Source organism: Fragaria vesca, linkage group LG6 (assembly GCF_000184155.1).
Source record: "Fragaria vesca subsp. vesca linkage group LG6, FraVesHawaii_1.0, whole genome shotgun sequence".
Taxonomy (NCBI): domain Eukaryota; kingdom Viridiplantae; phylum Streptophyta; class Magnoliopsida; order Rosales; family Rosaceae; genus Fragaria; species Fragaria vesca.
This window is the reverse complement of record NC_020496.1, coordinates 29520872-29541885: the sequence shown is the minus strand read 5'-3', so window position 1 is coordinate 29541885 and position 21014 is coordinate 29520872. Positions and strand designations below refer to the sequence as shown.

The 21014-nt window shown below is 40.1% G+C and overlaps 5 protein-coding genes and 2 pseudogenes across 8 annotated transcripts; 3 read left to right on the top strand and 4 right to left on the bottom strand.

Moving 5' to 3' along the window:
* Nucleotides 1-73: 73 nt before the first annotated feature.
* LOC101301704 lies at nt 74-1764 on the bottom strand (annotated as a pseudogene). Its single transcript, XR_185035.1, has 3 exons — nt 1691-1764; nt 678-864; nt 74-591 (listed from the first exon to the last, which is right to left on the bottom strand). The product of XR_185035.1 is annotated as a 60S ribosomal protein L32-1-like (transcript).
* A 654-nt stretch (nt 1765-2418) lies between these two features.
* On the bottom strand, nt 2419-3814 carry LOC101301409 (small ubiquitin-related modifier 2-like). Its single transcript, XM_004304040.1, has 3 exons — nt 3618-3814; nt 2855-3004; nt 2419-2751 (listed from the first exon to the last, which is right to left on the bottom strand). The coding sequence occupies exons 1-3, from the start codon at nt 3702-3704 to the stop codon at nt 2683-2685; spliced, it is 306 nt and encodes a 101-aa protein (XP_004304088.1). The 5' UTR covers nt 3705-3814; the 3' UTR covers nt 2419-2682.
* Nucleotides 3815-5394: 1580 nt separating this feature from the next.
* Nucleotides 5395-7503, top strand: LOC101300648 (glucan endo-1,3-beta-glucosidase 3-like). 2 transcript variants are annotated; one of them, XM_004304038.1, is made up of 3 exons: nt 5395-5546; nt 5646-6980; nt 7295-7503. In XM_004304038.1, exons 1-3 carry the CDS (start codon nt 5486-5488, stop codon nt 7324-7326), a joined length of 1428 nt encoding a protein of 475 aa, XP_004304086.1. In that variant the 5' UTR covers nt 5395-5485; the 3' UTR covers nt 7327-7503. The 2 variants fall into 2 exon arrangements, with proteins under 2 accessions (XP_004304086.1, XP_004304085.1); XM_004304037.1 differs by lacking the exon at nt 7295-7503 and having other exon boundaries at nt 5646-7104.
* A 1124-nt stretch (nt 7504-8627) lies between these two features.
* LOC101292043 lies at nt 8628-9254 on the top strand. Its single transcript, XM_004305929.1, has one exon. It carries the CDS (start codon nt 8628-8630, stop codon nt 9252-9254), a length of 627 nt encoding a protein of 208 aa, XP_004305977.1.
* An 839-nt stretch (nt 9255-10093) lies between these two features.
* Nucleotides 10094-11637, bottom strand: LOC101291746 (palmitoyl-monogalactosyldiacylglycerol delta-7 desaturase, chloroplastic-like). The gene is made up of 5 exons (XM_004305928.1): nt 11350-11637; nt 11129-11269; nt 10752-10895; nt 10576-10682; nt 10094-10325 (listed from the first exon to the last, which is right to left on the bottom strand). The coding sequence occupies exons 1-5, from the start codon at nt 11635-11637 to the stop codon at nt 10094-10096; spliced, it is 912 nt and encodes a 303-aa protein (XP_004305976.1).
* Nucleotides 11638-14679: 3042 nt separating this feature from the next.
* Nucleotides 14680-17463, bottom strand: LOC101300165 (palmitoyl-monogalactosyldiacylglycerol delta-7 desaturase, chloroplastic-like). 2 transcript variants are annotated; one of them, XM_004304036.1, is made up of 8 exons: nt 17373-17463; nt 16888-16958; nt 16710-16789; nt 16497-16603; nt 16276-16416; nt 15874-16017; nt 15500-15606; nt 14680-15256 (listed from the first exon to the last, which is right to left on the bottom strand). In XM_004304036.1, exons 3-8 carry the CDS (start codon nt 16726-16728, stop codon nt 14983-14985), a joined length of 792 nt encoding a protein of 263 aa, XP_004304084.1. In that variant the 5' UTR covers nt 16729-16789; nt 16888-16958; nt 17373-17463; the 3' UTR covers nt 14680-14982. The 2 variants fall into 2 exon arrangements, with proteins under 2 accessions (XP_004304084.1, XP_004304083.1); XM_004304035.1 differs by lacking the exons at nt 16888-16958; nt 17373-17463 and having other exon boundaries at nt 16497-16823.
* Nucleotides 17464-18202: 739 nt separating this feature from the next.
* LOC101291453 lies at nt 18203-19851 on the top strand (annotated as a pseudogene).
* Nucleotides 19852-21014: the final 1163 nt, after the last annotated feature.

Genomic DNA, 21014 nt, shown 5'->3' with positions numbered 1-21014 from the left:
TCAGGGTTTACAAGTTCCTGGAGAATGGAACGAAGTATAGGTCTGGCATTTTCTTTTCTAATTGGGAAACCAGTTTCTTTTATCAGTTTTTACCGGTAAACTACAACACATAAACAGGTTCGTCCAACTACGTCCACTAGATAAACGAGACGATGCTGATTTCAACGCTATTCAGGTTATCACAATTTCGTCTCACTAAAATATTTCAACCTGTCAATGAACCAACTACTTATAACCAGATCTTTTCTGGGAGTGAAATGGGAAAGAGGGTAAGGTTGACACAATAAGGAGTGCCTGTCAAAACAAAATCCAAACAGGTATATGAAGTTGTACACAACACCTTGTGTATGATTGAATTAAAGACCGAAAACAGCGTGTACACATCATAGGATTAATCAAGAGTAATTTTTCCATAATGAGTATTAAATATTTGTCTAAAACTCATTTTCAGGTCAAAAACAAAATAACCACTACAAAACATGTCTAAAACAAGCTCATTCATCCTCTTGGCTACGCAACCTAGCAGCTCTCTCAACAATTTCCTTCCTCTTCCTTGTAGAGATATTGTGTGCAATCTCAACACAATAGGTCCTGGTTAACAAGGTTGCAAAAGGAACTGTCAGAACTGTAACACATGAAATGAATCAAAGGGAAGTAAAAAGGGCACAGCAGCTTACCTATTATGCATCATCAGAACTTCCAAGCATCTTCACGTCGTGGACAACAAACTTCTTGAAATGATTGGGAAGGTAATGGCGAGTCTTCTTGTCAGAACCATAACCAATGTTGCGCATGAGAGTAAACTCCCTTGAAATTTCATCTTACACAAGAGTCACCCTCCAGTTGGTCTGTAACAAAACAGTATTTCAGAATGTGAACAACCCAACAAATGAACAGAAAATCACACATAGTGAATGAATAGTAAAATACCAAATAAGAAAGACTGTACGACGAAACAAATGTATGCAGGTTTAAAGTAACAGAAAGCTGTCAAGTAACTAAGCTCACTGTGTCGCAAGACCGGTATGGATTCTATGTATGCCCTGTAAACGAAATGTCCAGCCACAAAAAAAGTCTGGACATTAGATACCATAGGCAATTGAATCCTTCCATCAAATAAAATCAACACAAACAGAGCAAAGACAAAAGTCTCAAAACTGGTTGAAATAATCGCAATCTCAACCGAAAGATGGTGATATTTAACTGAATACTCATTTGAACATCAGGCATTAGGGTTAAAGGTTGCATCATGGATTGCAGATATGCTTTTAAAACTAAGATTCAAACCAAAAATGAAATCATCATTAACAAGCTGTGCCACTGCATCCCAAGGTGCAAGTAAGACGGGGCATTGAATAAAAAACAGGGTATGCAACATAGATCAGATGGTAGTGCATGTAAATATTCATCATTCAACAGCAGAAAAGATGGGTACAAATCATCACTTCTTGCTGCATACCCCTCAATATAAACTAGAATCCAAAAATTCAAAGCAATTACATGAAAATGAAATCAGATATAAGTAAGTCATTCACCACCTTGCATCTCTTGGATGCAAATAAGACTGGGGCGACAATCACTATCATCATTTTCACTCAAAAGAGAAATTGAGCTATTACAAATCGGAAGCAAGAGCTAATAGTCATAAGGGTGAAGAAGGTGAATACCTTGACCAGTTGACCGTATCTTGCGATCGCTCTGGGGCCGCTTGAACTGCTTGACCCTCTTCTTCACGATCGCCTTCTTCAACAACGGAACCGCCATTTTCAACTTACCTCCTGCAAATCCAAACACATCCACATTCAAACAAACTCGGTTAGATGATAGATCATAATAGAACTGAAACCCTAGCGAGAGAGATAGAGAGTGAATCGAGGAGAGGGAGGCTGACCTTAGCGTTTTAGCACGGCGGCCTTGGCTCCAGTTTGAGATTGAGGATTTGGGGAGGCTTTATATAAGCCAGGAGAGTGTGCTCAACTTCAATCATATTGTCAAATTTTTTATCATAAAAAAAAAAAAAAAAAATTTAGCAAATTTTGTTATTTAAGCAGTAACCTAATCCACACCATCTGGTGTAACACATGCTTGAAAAATGTTTTAATTCTCCGAAGTTCAAATCCTAGCACCGAAATACCGGAATGTTTTTTTTTGCTAAAAGCTCGGATTAATACAGATCACTAACCACAAATCTGGTGTAGCATATGCTTGGAAAATATCTATTTCTCCAATGTTCAAATCCATCATAAGGAATTCTGGTGTCGTTGATCTTGCTTATTCTGATCGTTATGTAAAACTCAATTTTTCATCTTTTAACTGCACAGTTATTTGACTTTTACTGTAGTCTGATATTCCACTGATCAGAAAAGTCAGCGATCATTCCTGATTGCCGTAAAATGAAAACTCACATCCATTAATTTTGAAATTGAGTTTCAAATTAGACTGAAACTACTTAGATTCCAAATGCCGGGGTGTTGTATTTGTAGCTCAGTCAACTGAATTCCAAGACTACTTGAATCTAATACTCAGATTCCAATTCCACATCACATCAATTCTAACAAATTCGGACATAGAAAGACCAGCAAATTCGAAATTAAGAACGGAAGTCTTGCACAGACTAGAATCCTAACGCTTCATAAAACCTAGATTGATAGAAAACAGTCGGTCTTTCATAACATTATATATTCAAAGCTGTGCAGCTCCTCCAGTCTGGTGCAACATAGCATCAATCTCATCCCCATCTTCCATTTCAAGCTGAAACAAGGAAAAAATCAAAAGAGCAACTTTAGCAGACATTCTAAAAGCATCTAGTTACTCTGCACAGCTCCAAGACACAGAGCAAGGAAGAAAGGCGAACCTCATCAGGGGTCTGCTCTGCTCGCAGACGACGGCCATCAAACAGGAAGGCAATTGAGTTGAGCTCCACAGATTGGCGATCACAGTAGGCATTCATCAGCTTCTTGAGTTGAGTGCTTCTTTTGATCCTGAAGAACACTTCATTCCCATCCTGCAACGAAATAAGGAACAGATACTAAGTTTGATAACCACAAATAATATCACTTGGACATAAATTTCAACAGAAAAATATACTGGAAAACTACACATCGCAAAGATTCCATGATTTTAGAATCGAGAACATCAAACTCAAGGAAATGCCCCCATCAAACATTAATCACATGTAGGAGCACAAAATTGTTCCATATGATAAATTATTAGAGAGCTAAGGCAATGTCAGACCCAACGAAGCACCACTGCGATGATAGAACATACCACATACATATACATTTGGACAAAAAGAACAGACTATCAAATTAAAAGAGCACTAACTTTCAAACAACAATAAATTGCAATAAAAACAGAGATTAGAGAAGCAACTGCAACAACAAAACAGCGATGCTATACAGCATTACAGTTCAATCAGACTTTCAATCGAATCCTAACTTAAAAAAGAACACACCTTAACAAGTCTACAAAACCCAAATAACCTACCCTAGATTTCCACCTACGCACATAATCTCAAGGACCCACTAAAATCGAAAATCAAATTCTAGAAGTAAACCACATAAACTCTAAGAAACACAGAAGATCAAAATTGGGGAATCAGGGAAGGAGAAAAAGACCTGGCCTTTCACTTTGAGGTTGATGTGAGCACCCTGATCATTGGGCTTCTTGTCCTCCTCCTGTGGCTGGCTCGCAACTCCTGACATCTTCGCTTCTTCTTCTTCCTCTTCCCCTCCTCTTTTTCTTTCTAAATTATGAAAATTAGGGTTCTGTGCTTCTCTCTCCACCCCTCTTCTTCTTGTTTTTATTTTTCTCTTTGGGTACTACTACGGCACGACTCCCCACGCGTTTTGAAGTCCAATTCCAATACAACTCCGACACGTGTGAAAGTCTATGGGCATGCGTGTGGAGTCCGAGGTCCATACGTCATGAATTGGGTTAAGACCTCAGCCCATGGGCCTTGAGGTTCCATCAAGGCCTTTTTAGTTTTTGGGTCAGTGTCAAGTCTGGGAACATTTAATTTCAGGTGTTGTAATATTGTCATCAAATTAGACAAACCAACAAAATGTCCGTATCTGTACAATGCATTGTCCAGAAGAGAATAGAGGAAGAGTTAAATACTTGATTACAGTATGTGTTGTCTCTCTCGTAATACATTATAGGCCTTCAGATCTCCCCAATGGGAGGGGGACACTAGAATGGGCTTCAAAGACCTCTTTATTCTTTTTCATATGCATAATTTGGGTTTTGATTGGGGAGGTGTCATATTATTCAATGGATTATTAAGAAAAGTGTAGAGTATATACAGTGGAATTATTAAAAGCAAAAAGGGCAAGATCTTTCCAATATCATAATATGTCTAACATCCTAATGGGAAATTTGCCTTAGGACAAATCTATAATAGTGTGATTATGTCAACAATGTTCTTTTGGTTCGAAGATCCCGACTCCTTCTTTATACCCTTGCATTGGCACACCTTGTTATTTATACACATCACACTCTTTGTTTCATGTTTCATAAATGTTACTCTTTGTTTCAATGTCCTTCTTATTTTCATTAATTAAAATTTGACCGCACCAGCCCTTTTTTTTTAAAAAAAATACAGAGTAATTTGTAAACAATAAATAGCGGGTGTTGATCTGATCTCTAATATTAAAAAATAGTGATCTATACATACCTGCATAGTATCGGCTATTCAATCATTTAACAAGGTAAATGAAGATAAGTGTCATACTCTAGTTACTATATATCAATGGAAGAGATAGACGAAAATGTCGATTACTGAAATGTGGATGTTCTTGGACTTCAATTTGAATCAAAATTTCTTCTTCACCCAAAGTTGGGTTTACTGTTACCCTCACTTCATTTACAGCGTAACAAACAGTTCATTCCATTTACCCAATTGCATTATTGGGTAATAGACTATTTTCATACAACCCCCAACGGTCCAAAAAGACTAACCCCTAAAAACATCATCATAACCAAAAACTCACCATAGCATCCTATGCATATAAACCTTCCGATTTATTCTTTTCCAGTATGCCAGCCAAACTGACCGGACAGGTGGAAGCAATCAGAGCCAATAAAGTCGAGCAGATGAGCAAATCAATGACACAAAACAAAAACACAATCACAAAAAAAAAAAAAAAAAATTTAAGATAAACCCTAGGAGCGCCAAAGCCCGAGTGTATTATAATGCACAGCTAGCTAATCAGTCCTAAAACGGTCGAGTTTTGTACGGTTAACGTGAGCGACTGGGACCCACATCCTTCCCCCCAAGTGGATCGTAGTCGTCTCCTCCATCCTCCCGTTGGTGGTTTCTGTTTTCCTGCCACACGGGGTCCCACCCTCTCCTCGATCCATGATATAACCCCCCATCACTCTCTTATCCTCCTCACTCTCTCCCTACACTAAACCCAGAAGCCTAGCACAACCAGAAAAGATTCTCTCTCCTCCTGCTCCTGCTCTGTTCAACCAGAGCACCGCCATGGCTCGCCGCCACCTCACTCTCATTCTGGTCCTCCTCTCCGTCCTCGCTTCACATTCAGGTAAATATATTCACTACTTTCTCACCGAATCAGTGTGTTTTCACTTTGACGTCAAGGGTGCTTTTGTCATTTTGCTTACTGTGTGAGCTACATTTCCAGATGCGGGCTCAGTCGGAGTGAACTACGGCCGAGTCGCCGACAACCTTCCGTCTGCCTACAAGGTTGCGGCTCTGATCAAGTCACAGGGCTTGGAGCGGGTCAAGGTCTTCGACTCCGACCCGGCAGTCCTCCGGGCCCTATCCGGATCCGGGATCAAAGTCACCGTAGATCTACCCAACGAGCTTCTCTCCTCGGCGGCCAAGACCCAGATGTTCGCCACCAACTGGGTCCAGCGCAACGTCGTCGCTTACCACCCCAACACCCAAATCGAAGCCATTGCCGTCGGCAACGAGGTCTTCGTCGACACCCACAACACCACCAAGTACCTCATCGCCGCCATGAAGAACATCCACACCGCCCTCGTCAAGTTCAACCTCGCCTCCGACATCAAAGTCTCCTCCCCCATTGCCCTCAGCGCCCTCCAGAACTCGTACCCCTCCTCCGCCGGGTCATTCCGACCCGAACTCATCCAACCCGTTTTCAAGCCCATGCTCGACTTCCTCCGCCAAACCGGGTCCTACCTCATGGTGAACGCTTACCCTTACTTCGCCTACGAGTCCAACGCTGACGTCATCTCCCTCGACTACGCTCTCTTCCGCGAGAACCCCGGCGTGGTCGACGCCGGCAGCGGCCTCCGTTACTTCAGCCTCTTCGACGCGCAAATCGACGCCGTGTTCGCCGCCATGTCCGCGCTGAAATACAACGACATTGAGATGGTCGTTTCCGAAACCGGCTGGCCTTCCAAGGGAGACGAGAACGAAATCGGTGCCAGCATCGAGAACGCAGCTGCCTACAACGGGAACCTCGTCCGTCGGATCCTAACCGGCGGTGGGACCCCATTGCGCCCCAAAGCAGATCTGACCGTCTATCTCTTCGCTCTCTTCAACGAGGACAGGAAGTTCGGCCCCACATCGGAAAGAAACTACGGCCTGTTCTTCCCCAACGAGAAGAAAGTCTACGACATCCCGTTCACCGTGGAGGGTCTCAAAAACTACCACGACCACAAGTCCCCAGTTTCCGGCAACCATCACGAGACTGCTCCGGTGACAGCGCCGGTTACAGGGAGCGGCGACGTGTCCAAGACGCTTACCGGGAACACGTGGTGCGTGGCGAATGGTGAGGCCGGGGAGGAGAAGCTACAAGCGGCTCTAGATTACGCTTGCGGTGAGGGAGGGGCTGACTGCCATCAGATCCAGCCAGGCTCCACGTGTTACGATCCTAACACACTGGAGGCCCACGCCTCGTATGCGTTCAACAGCTACTACCAGAAAAAGGCGCGCGGAGCCGGCACTTGTTATTTTGGCGGGGCGGCCTACGTAGTCTCGCAGCTACCTAGTAAGTACCCTATCACTTCTCCTCTTGTAAATAAATTACTTTTGCGCATGTTAGACGAATGACGTATTGCTTTGATAAAATGCGCCATTGAATAGGACTAGTCACTAGCGTGTGAAAGATTGACTCAGGTCCAGCAAATGTTGGAAAGTAGTACACGCTAGGTTAAAATGGAAATCACGTGCTGGTCATGTGACTTGTGTGCTTTCACTATTTGCATTGGTTTTAACCCAAAGTGTGATTAAAGTAGTTTGATTATGCTTTACTCCTTAATCAAAGTTTTAATCTGGGAACTAATATGGTTTTGTTTGTCGCAGAGTATGGGAAATGTGAGCTGCCCATGAGCTGAAGGAAGAAGGAAGAGAGAAGAAGACCCTGGTTAATTAGCTGTGCTAAATTTGCTAATTGTAGTAGTGGGTTTATTGTTTCAAATTCTTTTTTCTATGGCTCTTGGTACTTTTATGTTGTAGACCTTTCTTAACTTTAACTATGATGTTCATATTTATATAATACATTTCAGTTTCCTAATAGTGTTTAGTATATCTGCATCTAATGTCATAATTTGTGAACTTTGTTTGGTACCACGTATCTAATCTAAATATTTTAATGTCGGTTTCAGTAGGTCCGGTTGGGATTAATAATATATACAGTGGATACCTTAGTTTTTTATGATAGTTTAGTCCGTGTATTAGTGGGAGCAATGTGCATGGAGCAGTGTGGCTTTGGTGTTGGGTTACATAAAATAAGACAGACGATGTGAAAATAACATGTTCACGAAGAATCTTATTGGAAAGGGAAAGGTGCCCATGATATTTCTATACTTTAGTGTCCCCAAATAAAACGACTATGGTCTTTCACATTACCCAAAAAGTGTTGCTTATTTTTCCTCTCTATCTTATAATGTCGTGGTTTCACAGTACCCATGTGCCCAAAGGACCACCTACTCAAGTGCGTCCAATAAATCGAGTTGGATACATGTCCACCATGTCTGCAATTTTATTTCACTTTGTGCCTCAATGATTTACATTCATGTTTGGAAACATTCACGTCTCTGTAACCAGTCTTGTATTGTAACCAGAGGACGAACCCTACCTCTGTATTTTCAAGGTGATATTTCGATCACATAACGAATTTCAACCATACACTCGTCAGATTTTATGCTTCTTTCATCCTTGCTCTGGTGAAAGATTTAAAGGATAGGGTATGATCGGATGCCTGCAGAATGAAAAGTGATGAGTAAGTTTGGGTCTTAGGCCGGGTCGGAGCGGTTCGGTGCTGTTTACTACCAGGTATACACCGTATACTAATGGGTAACACTATTAACAGAGGTGCTGGTTCTTCTAGCGCTATACATATGCTGGCTCTACTGATTTAGCTAGTTACATGAGTAGACTCGTCCGTAGAGCCAGCACAAGTAATGCCAGTAGATCCTAGATATGTCCTTGGCTATGTGAGATAAGTGAGAAACCACGTACTCGAAAGAAATCAAGTAATCTCGGATCAAGTTTGGAACCTTGCAGGATTCAGGGTTGTTTGTAATACAAATGACTTGGCCTAAAAAATGCATGATATTTTTATTGATAACCCTTTTGATGCTGATAGTATTAGAAAAGATCTTTACTTTATGCTGGTAAATATGACAGAAACGCAATGACTGTGTGTCTAGGAATAAACATTTTTTCTGCTCGTGGTGTTGTTGTTTGTGCAACTCCTTATCATCGTTCTAACCACCAGGCTACAAGTAACACTAGGATGGGATCCAAGGATAAAAATAGCATCAAGTGGACACCGCCCCCTCTTGGTGTTGTGAAGATCAATTTTTATGGTTCAGTGCTTCAACAAAGCTTTGGTGCAGTTGTTGGCTTTGTTCTAAGAGATGATGTGGGGTGTCCTATAGTTTTTGATGCGCGTTGTATTGGGAAAGCAAACGTCCATGTCACAGAAGCAACTGCTCTCAGAGACGGCCTCCTCAAAGCGAAAGAGATGAACGTAAAAAATGTGGTTGTTGAGGGTGACTCTTCCTTGGTCATCAATTGCGTCAACATGAAGTTCAAATGCCCCTGGAAGCTCATCCAGATTATCCAAGATATCATAATGATTGCTACATTCTTTGATCATATCTCATTTCATCATGTTCTTCGGGAAGTAAACTTCGTCGCTAATGCCCTTGTTAATTTTGGACATAAGCTCTCTAATCCTAGTTGTTGGGAGGTCAACTTTTATGTTACTGTTAGGCAGGTTTTGAATTTTGACTTATTTGGAGCTGGTTGCTCTTGAGGTTCTTCTTTATAATTTAGTCGTTTTAGCATAAAAAAATATTTAAAAAATCAAGTAATCAAGTAGTGCTAGATTGCTAGTGCTTACAGTTGTAATTAGGGTTTAAAATGCCTGCATGCACGCATGAGTACTACTTGAAGAGTCTGTTAGTTGGTTAGGTCGTTGTTTATTAGTATAAGAAAAACGTATTTGCAATACGTATTCAGCAACTATATCGTTGCCTAATGAAGCTTAGTTTCTCTCTGATATACATATATAGGTCTAATGCTTGATCCCTCATATATGTCAAAAAAAGGGATCCCTTAGTAGAAGGGCCCTCTTTTCAATCACATTTTTCAATTTTAACCGTTCAGTTTTTAGGTCCTAACATGTAGATCACTTTTGCAAAATTTCATCCAAATTGGTGATCGTTAAGGTGTTCAAAACTGCGAATTAAAATTATAGGCATGAGCGGTTCAGGTTTGCCAGATTTGATCCATCAATTGATTTCAGTTAGTTCGAAGCCTTAACGATCACCAAATGGGATGAAATTTTACAGAAATGATCTACATATATACATCTAAATATTGAACGGTGGAGATGTTGATATGTGATTGAAAAGTTGGTCTAATGCTTGATCCCTCATATATGTCAAAAAAAGGGATCCCTTAGTAGAAGGGCCCTGGTGTGTGTATATATATATATATCAACTGCTAGCTATCTATATCTTAACAATTCAATTATACTTTGTTAGTAGGTACAGTAGAGTACTTGTATATATATACGGTCATAAGTACAGATCCGTCCCGTTAGTATCTTAGTTTTTCAAAGCTTTGCCATACTGGATGTGTTCTGCACGATCAATCTGCTGCTGCTTTCTTTTCATGGATCATCTTGCTGCTTAAAGCTCTTTGTTTCTTCTGAGTCTCAGTTGGAAGCTTCACTTCTGTTGCCAAACCCACAAGTTCAAGAAATCTAATGACATACCAAGTAACATCAATTTGCCACCATTCCAAGCCGTGGCGAGCTGAGTGCTGGAAAGCATGGTGATTGTTATGCCAACCTTCTCCGTGTGCCAGTAATGCAATCAACCTGTGGATTAATAATCTCACATAAACACGCTAGAGTAAAGTGCATATAGCTGCTATAAATCTAATACAAGCATAATATTAATTGTTATTTTGCAAGGTTAATTAATTAGACAGGCCCGCTACCCCAAGAAAATAAAAATTAGACATATATATCGCAACACTAATTTGCAATGCTTAGATTTTTCAGTAACATCTTTCAATATATGAGAACAAAATCTTACCAATTGTCCGATCAAAATAAAAAATCTTACCAATTGTTTGTAGATAAATCACCAGTTTCCCATGCTTGATGTCCCCATGTATGGCAAACTGAATTGAGGGCAAATGTAGCATGGAGAAAAAGAACCGTCCTCACACCCTGCAGATGAACAGAAAAATCAAAACTAGAGCAAGTAATTACATAGGAGCAGTTGTACATTTTAGTTACCATTCCCCAAACCACAAATGGCATTCCTCCCAGAAAATACAATAAAACTCCGAGAGCAGTATAATGAAGAGGGTATGTATAATGGAGAAATATGTAGTATGGTTGTCTTTTCAAGTCGTTAACATTCTTTAGTCGTGCGTCATACTGCAAAAACAAACTATAATCTGTAAGTTCAACATATATATTCTTCAGTTTGTCCATTATCTGCATATATTTTGGTTCGACGATTCTAAATTTTCTACCAATCAATATTTTTGGTGTTAATTTTATGCTTAACTGAATATATAATTTATAGAATTATAGATTGTATTTAAATTTATCTAAAACGAAGAGGGCTAGGATTCGGACTCCAACAGATAGAGGGAGAAATTTTTTACATTTCCGTTTCGACCACGGTAATCGAGTGTCCAACCAATATGACTAAACCATAATCCTCTGACTGGACTATGAGGGTCTTTCACTGTGTCTGTAAACTGATGGTGGGATCTGTGTACGCTCACCCAATCAAGTGGACTTCTCTGCAAACCCAAAACATATATGTTACTGAGGAACAAAACACAGAACTTGTAAAACTCATCATCTCATTGATCATATATACCTGAAGTGATAGAACCCCACAATAGGCAAAGAAGTACTCAAGCCATCTGGGAAGCTTGAAGCTTCTGTGGGAGAGATTCCTATGAAACGAAAGGGTTACGCCTACACCTGAGATAAAATAGAGAGCAATGGCCAGCCAAAACGCAGTCCAGGTGAAGTAAAACGGCGCAAGAAGAGAAAGGAAATGCAAGAAGGCGAGGCTAGTGAAAGTGGCTATGTCCACAAAGTTCCATTCCCTCCCCAAAAAATCCACTCGCCATTTCACCAGCCAATGATCCCAATCAAGCATTTTTATCACAACTCTATCTGCCTGATTCTGTTTCTTTTATCTACTGTACGTGTATATGAGAATACAAGATATAACACAGTACGTAATAAGAATGTTGCAGGGGGCTAGTGTGTTATATATTTTGTTAATTTTGCATAGGGATGCATGGTGGAAACGGTGACTCGTTATTTCTCATGTTGGCCAGTTAGTGGTTGAGGAACTCAACTGCTTCCTCAACTGCCTTAAGGAGGATGATTGAGAGTTTGAGACGTAGGGAAAATCGCAAAGGCTTTCTACGTACGTACAAAAATAGCATGTATGCAAAAACCAACTTGACGGTCAAGAGAATTTAATTTGTACTCCATAAACTAGGACGTGTATCAAATCAAATCAGATGTTAACATATGATCCTTTAATTTCACATATGCGTAGTTCACAATATTTATCAAAGTTGTTCACGATCATATGATCATTTCACATAAACTAGAATTTCTAGTGTTTAGGGAAACGACTGAAACAGTGAGGATAATAAAACTAACAAAGGGTGTTATATACATTGTGGCATTAGTACGTAGACTAGCTTGTATTCTTTATATATACTACTACTCTACGAATCCCCAAGGATGAAGGATATCGATCGATGGTTAAGCTAGTTATGAATGCAGGTACTCTCACGCATCTCCATCCTTTACATATAATTAGAAAACAGAGAAATCACGTACGCGCAACGATTCAACACCACCAAGGTATCTCAATGCATGTTGACAACGGTTACAGTTGCGATTATGGTTTGAATATCTGCATTCATGCATGACTACTTGAAGAGTCTGTTGGGTTATTTAATAGTGAAGATCGAGAAGTACGCAAACAACTACTGCAATGGTTGTTGGTTCGATTAGGCTGAGGCCGATATATTTTTCCTTTCAGTTTCAGGGTCATGCCAAGTGCCCCAAGTCTATATATTAAAGCCCAAGTAATTCAGAATTGGCCATTCTTATGTTTGCTATATGGAAATTACTACAGAAATTAAGAGATGTCGTGAATGCTTACTTAATCCACGACCCAGAAACAAGGCAATTCATTCTTCTTGTGAATGCTTACTTAATTCTGCTGCGATTACTTAAAAGCTTTAAGGGTTTGAATCGATCCACCAATATTTGGTCCCAATCTAGGCACGAAGCTATTTAGAGCATTGGCAATTTGGTAGAAGTCCCTCTGCTCGATCTGGTACGTGTTAATTGTGACTGGTTCTTCTTCATGTGTACGTAACTACTTATCGGCAGCAAAGTACTACAGCTAGCTTTTTATGGTTCCAGCAGTAGTCTAGATTCCTATTTCTGTAAGAAGCAAAACGAATGAATTATTGAACCATATATATATATGAAGGGTACTCCCTCCCGTACGTCTAACTAGCCACGTCTAAAACAGATCGAATAGAAAAACTACAAGCCCGTCTAGTCTGTTTACAACTACGTACGTACTCTACATTCGCCCAATGATCTTCAAGGATGGCTACCACCATTGACAGAGGTCCTAGCTCCACTGGTTCAGCTTGTGCTAGATAGCTCTGTTGGCTAATTAATTAGCTTGCTATCATGCATCTTGAATATTACTAGACATATAGTAAGGAAAGAAAGAAACCACGTCCCCGCAACAAATCTTGTAATGAACACCACAAATCTTGTACTGTTTATTTCAAAGTGCTGCGTTTCCTCTTATGAATAAAGCCCGATGAAATTCATTATTCTTCTGAATGCTTACTTAAGTCTGTTGCGACGAGCAGACCACTTCAAAACTTTAGGGTTTGAACCACCAGTCCCAACCTAGCTATATATGTGAATGGTTCTTCTTCTTCTAATGTACCTAACTACGTAACTGCAGCAAACTGTACTACAGCTAGCTTTTCTGGTTCCAGTCTAGCTCCATGGTCCTTCCTAACTCACTAGCCATGTCCAAGCCCTAGATAGAGCTATCTCCAAAAGGCAAAGAAAATTACAAGCCCGTGCCTTAAGATCGATCGAGTAGTCTGTTACTACTACTCTATGCGCACACTGAACTGATCCTCAAGGGTGAAGAATGGTTATCGCCACCATTGACAATGGTGACAGCTCTTCTGGACCTCTGGTGCTAGGTAGCTCTACTGGCTAAGCTATCTACATATCCAGGGCACATATATTCAGAAAAGAAAGAAACCACGTATCCGCGACACATCAAGTAATCAACACCACTAAACGTACGTACCTAACTCTATCTCAAAGTTCAAAACGGTTACAGTTGTAATTAGGGTTTGACATACATGAATGGATGCATGACTACTTGAAGATCGGCTCTGTTAGTTAGTTAGTTTGAATTGGCTGTTAGTTAGAGATAAGAAATACGTTCTCATTTATTGCAATGGAAGTGATCGGAAACTGCATCTCTGCTTAGGCTCGAACACTTTCGTCTAGCTACAAGTAGCAGTTGCCGTAAACACTAAACTTAACACCATACTAGAAGTAGACATCTTGTCCAAGACTTTTCTTAGTCTCTCTTTGATCATGTACTCTTTTCATTTTTTGTTTTTGTTTTGTACGATTTCTTTGTTTTGTAGTAAGCCTAAAGACTTTGTTTTATTTCATATATCAAGGCTGGGTATTGGCATAGTGTACCAGCCTTATTGTATTTTTTTTTCTTCTTTTTCTTATTAATAAAATTTTAGGGCCAGGACGAGTTAGTCCCCCGCTTACTACCAAAAAAAAAAAAAAAAAAAAAAAAAAAAAAAAAAGTCTTAACCAATTAAGTTTAAAAATCCCTTAATTGTTGGCATAAATGGTCATAATAATTTTGGACCAACAACTAAAATGCAGATGATAAATGGTCATAGTTAATCATTATGGAACCAACAACTAAAATGCAGATGATAAATGGTTATATATAATCATTGAGACTAAAATTAAAGATGGATTGGTACGTACCACAAATAGCATTACCTATGTTTATCAAACTTAAATTGAACTACCATATATTCTACATATTCTGTTTCCGAAATAATTTTCATCATCATTTCAGGTAGCTTCACAAAATGCACATAAAACATGAGGACGAGCTTTATTCACATTTGGCATATGCATCAAATGGATAATATTCCTTACAGCAGCTTCACTTTTTACACGATATCCACATCATAAATTACCCACATGTATAACAGTAATATTGCTCTCACTCAAAAGACAAATTAACAGTAATATCACCAAAATTAATTATTGTTGACATACATATCACAAAGAACAAAGCAGACAAACACCATGATCGCGATATCTTAACAATTCAAGAATCCAAGCATACTTTAAACCTAGTACTTATATATAGATCCATCCCATGGTGATCTTAGTCTTTCAAAGCTTGCCATTTTGGAACTTCATTTGTTTCAAGCTGCTGCTGCTGCTTTCCCTGGTGGATCATCTTGTTGCTTAAAGCTCTTTGTTTCTTCTGAGTCTCAGTTGGAAGCTTCACATCTGTTGCCAAACCCACAAGTTCAAGAAATCTAATGACATACCAAGTAACATCAATTTGCCACCATTCCAAGCCGTGGCGGGCTGAGTGCTGGAAAGCATGGTGATTGTTATGCCAACCTTCTCCGTGTGCCAGCAATCCAATCAACCTATGAATACATAACATTTTCTCATTTAAACATGTGTATTAGCTAGCTAGAATGCATATAGCAGCTCGTGGTTATAGAAACAAGATCTCAAATGCCATTTGCAAGGTGGATCATGGTCACAGTGATAAAATTCTAGACAGCTATCATAAAACCAAGTTGCAATAGATCCCAAGATTTTGTATGTAAATTTACAATGCTTAGATTTTCCGATGAGAGATTCTATATATTCCTACAAAATCTTACCAATTGTTTCTAGATAAATCACCAGTTTCCCATACTTGTTGTCCCCATGTATGGCAAATTGAATTTATTCCAAATGTTGCATGGAGAAAGAGTACCGTCCTCACTCCCTGCAAAAGAAAGAAACTAGAGCTAGTTAACTGATATGCATGTAGAAGGGAAATTTGATAGGTAACAGATCGAAAAACAAACACAGTGGTTTTACTAAGATCGATAATTCAAACGGTGAAACTAAACACCAAGAGATCATCTTTGCTGACAACGTTGAATTGTTTCTAATTAATAAGAAAAATCTTTTGGTGATCAATATAGCAGTTTAGCAAATTAGGAACTAATCAACAAGGCACGGACAATATATAGGGACTTGTATGATTTACCATTCCCCAAACCAAAAACGGCATTCCTCCGATAAAATACAATAGAACTCCGAGACCAGTATTATGAAGAGGGTATGTGTAATGAAGAAATATGTAGTATGGTTGTCTTTTCAAATCTCCAACATTACTTAGTCGTGGTCCATACTGCAAAAACAAAGTTTAATCTGTAAACTCAACATATATATTCTTCAGTTTGTCCATTATTCACATATATCACATTCTAATTAGGAAAATTCTACGTATATTCTTCAGTTTGTCCATTATTCACATATATCATATTCTAGTTAGGAAAATTCTACGATGTGTTAATGCACGACTAAATTATCTAACACCGTAGAAATAAGTAGAGAAGAGGGCTACGTTTCGGGCTCCAACAGAGGGAGAGAGGGAGAAAAATTTTACATTTCCATTTCGACCATGGTAATCGAGTGTCCAACCAATATGACTAAACCAGAATCCTCTAACTGGACTATGAGGGTCTTTCACTGTGTCTGTAAACTGATGGTGGGATCTGTGTACGCTCACCCAATCAAGTGGACTTCTCTGCGAACCCAAAACATATATGTTACTGAGGAACAAAACACAGAACTTGTAAAACTCATCATCTCATTGATCATATATACCTGAAGTGATAGAACCCCACAATAGGCAAAGAAGTACTCAAGCCATCTGGGAAGCTTGAAGCTTCTGTGGGAGAGATTCCTATGAAACGAAAGGGTTACGGCTACACCTGTGATAAAATAGAGAGCAATGGCCAGCGAAAACGCAGCCCAGGTGAAGTAAAACGGCGCAAGAAGAGAAAGGAAATGCAAGAAGGCAAAGGTAGTGAAAGTGACCATGTCCACGAAGTTCCATTCCCTCCCCCAAAACTCCACCAGCCAATGATCCGAATCAAGCATTTCTAGCACAGCTTGACCTATTGATTAAAAGACAATATCAAACTCATAGTTTATTCAAAATCATTAGGCATGCTTTATACTTCATATAGAAAGACACAAAGTAAGAGAGAAAAACCTGAGAGCGGAGAACCAGTGAAAATAATGGGAATCCAACCAAGTTCTTACTTCATAGCTCTTCCGCTTTAGCTGCCAATACACCATTCAGTATTAGAGAAACAAAATACAGCACGAAACGAATAAATAACATCACATTACAATTATGAGTGTGAAAATTAAGTTTTAATTCACACAACCTTAAATCATAATTGATAATTCCCTGCATCTAATCCATCTATGAAGCTTAGCCTCCAAAATCAATCAACAGAAAACTTAGAAATCGTAACCCTAAGTCCCTAACTCGATTCAACACTCTAAATTTCAACAAATCGTATTCATACACATCAAATTCCAAACAATTATAATAACAGTAACAACTAACAACAATTCAATACAGCCTAAAAACCCAGTCAAACACAGCATGAGCTAATTCCAGCTTGACTCTTGAGTCTTGAGTAAGGACTAAGGAGAAGCAGATCTATTAAAGTGAGAAAGAGGACTCACGGAGCCACGGAGGGCTTAACGGAGGTAAATGGTGGAGCCGTGGTCGTGGAGGACTGGAGGGCCTGGAGGGAGTGGAGGAGGCGAGTCGATGTGAGACACTGACAGTGAGAGGAAGAGAGAAATCGGAGAATGAGAGAAGACTCAGAAGAGAAGAGATGCTGAGAACTAAGAAGGATTATACAAAAAAAAAAACCATGGGCTGGGCTTGGGTATATAACACAAAATAAAAATTGTATATACTTAGTTTTTTTGACAGCACAGGCATGGGGCATAGCCACCAGCTCGATGCGGTCAACCATTTGTTTTGTCTTGGTTTCGTTTCTGAGACAGCCACGAGCTCGATACTGGGCCTGCTTTCTTCTTCGTTTCTATGATAAATAACAATTTTCAAACGGGCCGGGTAGATTTATGCGCTGGGCCGCTTTCTCTTTATCTTTCTTTTGATATAATCTTCTTCAAAAAAAAAAACCAATGATTCATATTTCAGTAAACACGAATATATAACACTGCTAGAGTAGAGGAGAGTGTTAGCAAACTAGCACTGCAGATGCTCTGTAATATTTAAGATAATGACTTCGTCAACCTAACAAGTGCGAGTATCTGTTTTCACGTCCACAAAAACACGAGTCTCAGGGCCATGCTGTTTCTTCGATCTTCTCCACCACCCAAAATATTGGGAAACCCTTTCACCATCTCCATTCTTCTGAATCTTCTCCCCAAAACCAAAGAATTAAAGAAAAGGAAAAATAAATATTTCATGCACAAACTATCCCTCCTTACAGAAATTCATGCAAATTAACTTACGTACTCCTGAGAGATATTCATAAGCAATGCCAAGCAAGTTAAAGAAGGCAATCGGGGCAGTGAAAGACCAGACGAGCATAAGCCTAGCCAAGGTCTCCAACGCCTCCACCTCCGCCAACCTCGAAGTCACCATCCTCAAGGCCACCTCCCACGACGTCGTTCCCATCGACGACAAGTACGTCCATGAGATCCTCACCCTCATCTCCTCCTCCAAGTCCAACGCCGCCGCCTGCGCCCAAGCCATCGCCAAACGCATCGGCAAGACTCGCAACTGGATCGTCGCCCTCAAGTCCCTCATGCTCGTCCTCCGTATCTTCCAGGACGGCGACCCCTTCTTCCCCATTGAGGTCCTCCACGCCACGAAACGTGGCGCCAAGATACTCAACCTCTCAAACTTTAAAGACGAATCCACCTCATGTCCCTGGGACTACACCTCCTTCGTCCGTAACTTTGCTCTCTACCTTGACGAGAGGCTCGACTGCTTCCTCACCGGAAAGCTCCAGCGGCGTTTCACCTAGCTACCAGCGTGATCATGACTGCATTATCATCAACAACAACCGAAGCTGCCGGCGAGGGAACGAACCGGTGGTTCGTGACATATATGAAACCGGCAATGTTACTAGACCGCATACAATTCTGGCAGAAACTGCTGGATCGAGCCATTGCCACAATTCCCACCGGTGCTGCCAAAACGAACCGTTTAATCCTCATTTCCCTCCACGCAATCGTCCAAGAGACGTACGATCTATACAGAGACATTTCCGACGGGCTGGCGCTGCTTTTAGATAGCTTTTTTCATCTCCAATACCAATCATGCCTAAGTGCTTTTCATGCATGCGTAAAAGCCTCGAAGCAATTCGAAGAGCTTTCTAGCTTTTACGAAACATGCAAGGCGTTAGGGGTTGGGAGGACCTCTGAGTATCCAAGCGTGCAGAAAATCTCTGAGGAGCTGATCGAGACGTTGCAGGAGTTTGTGAAAGACCAAGCTTCGTTTCCAGGTCGATCCCCGCCATGCCATTTGAATCAGAATCGTAAAGATAAAGGGACGGCGACCAGCCTTGAACAACAATTTGAGTTTGCTGATTCGGAGCCGCACGAGAGTACTGCATCGGATTTTGGTTCAGCTTGTACGTCGTTATCAGATTTAGCGAGTGTTGGCGGCATAGAAAATGGGGCTAGCCCATCAAGGTCGGCCGAGCAAGATTTCTTAACCTCCGATGAGCAATTGTCCGAGAAGACTCTATCTCCGTTACAGTCACCGTTACCGGAGTTCATGGTTGGTAGTAATGAAACTAATGATAAAGCACCGAGCCAAACTTCGTCGCCGGTTGATCTTTTGGACTTGTTTCAACCGCAACAAACAGATCATGTTCAACAAGCTAATCAAGAAGGTGAAAAACCTCAATGGGAACTTGTTCTATTTGAGTCTGCAAATCAAAGTGGTGCAACTGAAACATCACCGATTACTTCTCCTCCTCCCAACCTGTTTTCTTCTCTTTCTCCTAACATGTCTCCTAATCTGTTGGAGCCATCGTCCAGCCCGGACTTGGATTATTTCTTTCAGAATTCTTCGACAAGCAATGCAGTACATATAAACAATCCATTTCTTCAAGACATTTTACAAGTTGAGGGCTTTGCAATTCCCGACTCGTTATTTCTAATGTTGGCCAGTTAGTGGTTGAGGAACTCAACTGCCTTGAGGAGGATGATTGAGAGTTTGAGACGTAGGGAAAATCGCGAAGGCTTTCTACGTACGTACAAAAATATCATGTATGCAAAAACCTACTTGACGGTTAAGAGAATTTGTACTCCATAAACTAGGACATGTATCAAATCAGATGGTAACATATGATCCTTTAATTTCACATATGTGTAGTTCACAATATTTATCAAAGTTGTTCACGATCATATGATCATTTCACATAAACTAGAATTTCTAGTGTTTAGGGAAACGACTGAAACAGTGAGGATAATAAAACTAACAATGGGTAGCCCTAGTACTAGTACGTAGCCCTTTTAGTGAGGACTCTTAAGTTGAGGACTAGTTGAGAACTTTTCGGTTTATGGTTTAAAAGACTAATTTTTCGATCATATTTTGACATCTTATCCGTTCAGTTTTTAGGTTTATATGAGTATATTATTTCTACAAATTTTCAGCCAAATTGGTGTTCGTTAAGATAACAAACTAGATCAAATTAATTGACGAACCAAATCTGTCAAATATGAACTATTCAAGTTCATAATTGATAAATCACACTTATGAATGCCTTAATAATTTTCAATATAGCTGAAAATTTAGAGAAATGATCTACTCATAAATACCTTTAAACTGAACGGTCAAGATGTGGATATAAAATCGAAATGTGAGATAAGCCGAAAAGTCTTCATCAAGTCCTTAACTTAAGGATCCTTGCTAGAATAGCTTCATTCTTTATATTTACTCATTACCAAAAAAAAAAATTTCTTTATATTTACTATATATCTATTCTTTGAGATGACGTCATCTACAGTGTTTACTATATATCTATTCTTTATGGGCCTAGGTATTGGGCCTCGCTGGGATCTTGCTACTGTTAAGAGTATAGGCCCAGTCGGCCCAGTCCTTATCCTAGCAGCCCAGTCCAATTCCATCAACTTGAAGAACAAGTCACTACCAATTTCCATCCTTTATATTATGCTTTTCTGTCTTTTTTCTCAGTTTTGTCGATTTGCTCTTTGCTTGTATCAATAACCAGATTTTCCAGATTTTCATTCGTCAAGTTATCAGATTTTTTAGCAGCTACCTGTTCGAGCTTCACAGAGAGAGAGAGAGAGAGAGAGGAGGAGAGGAGGAGAGAG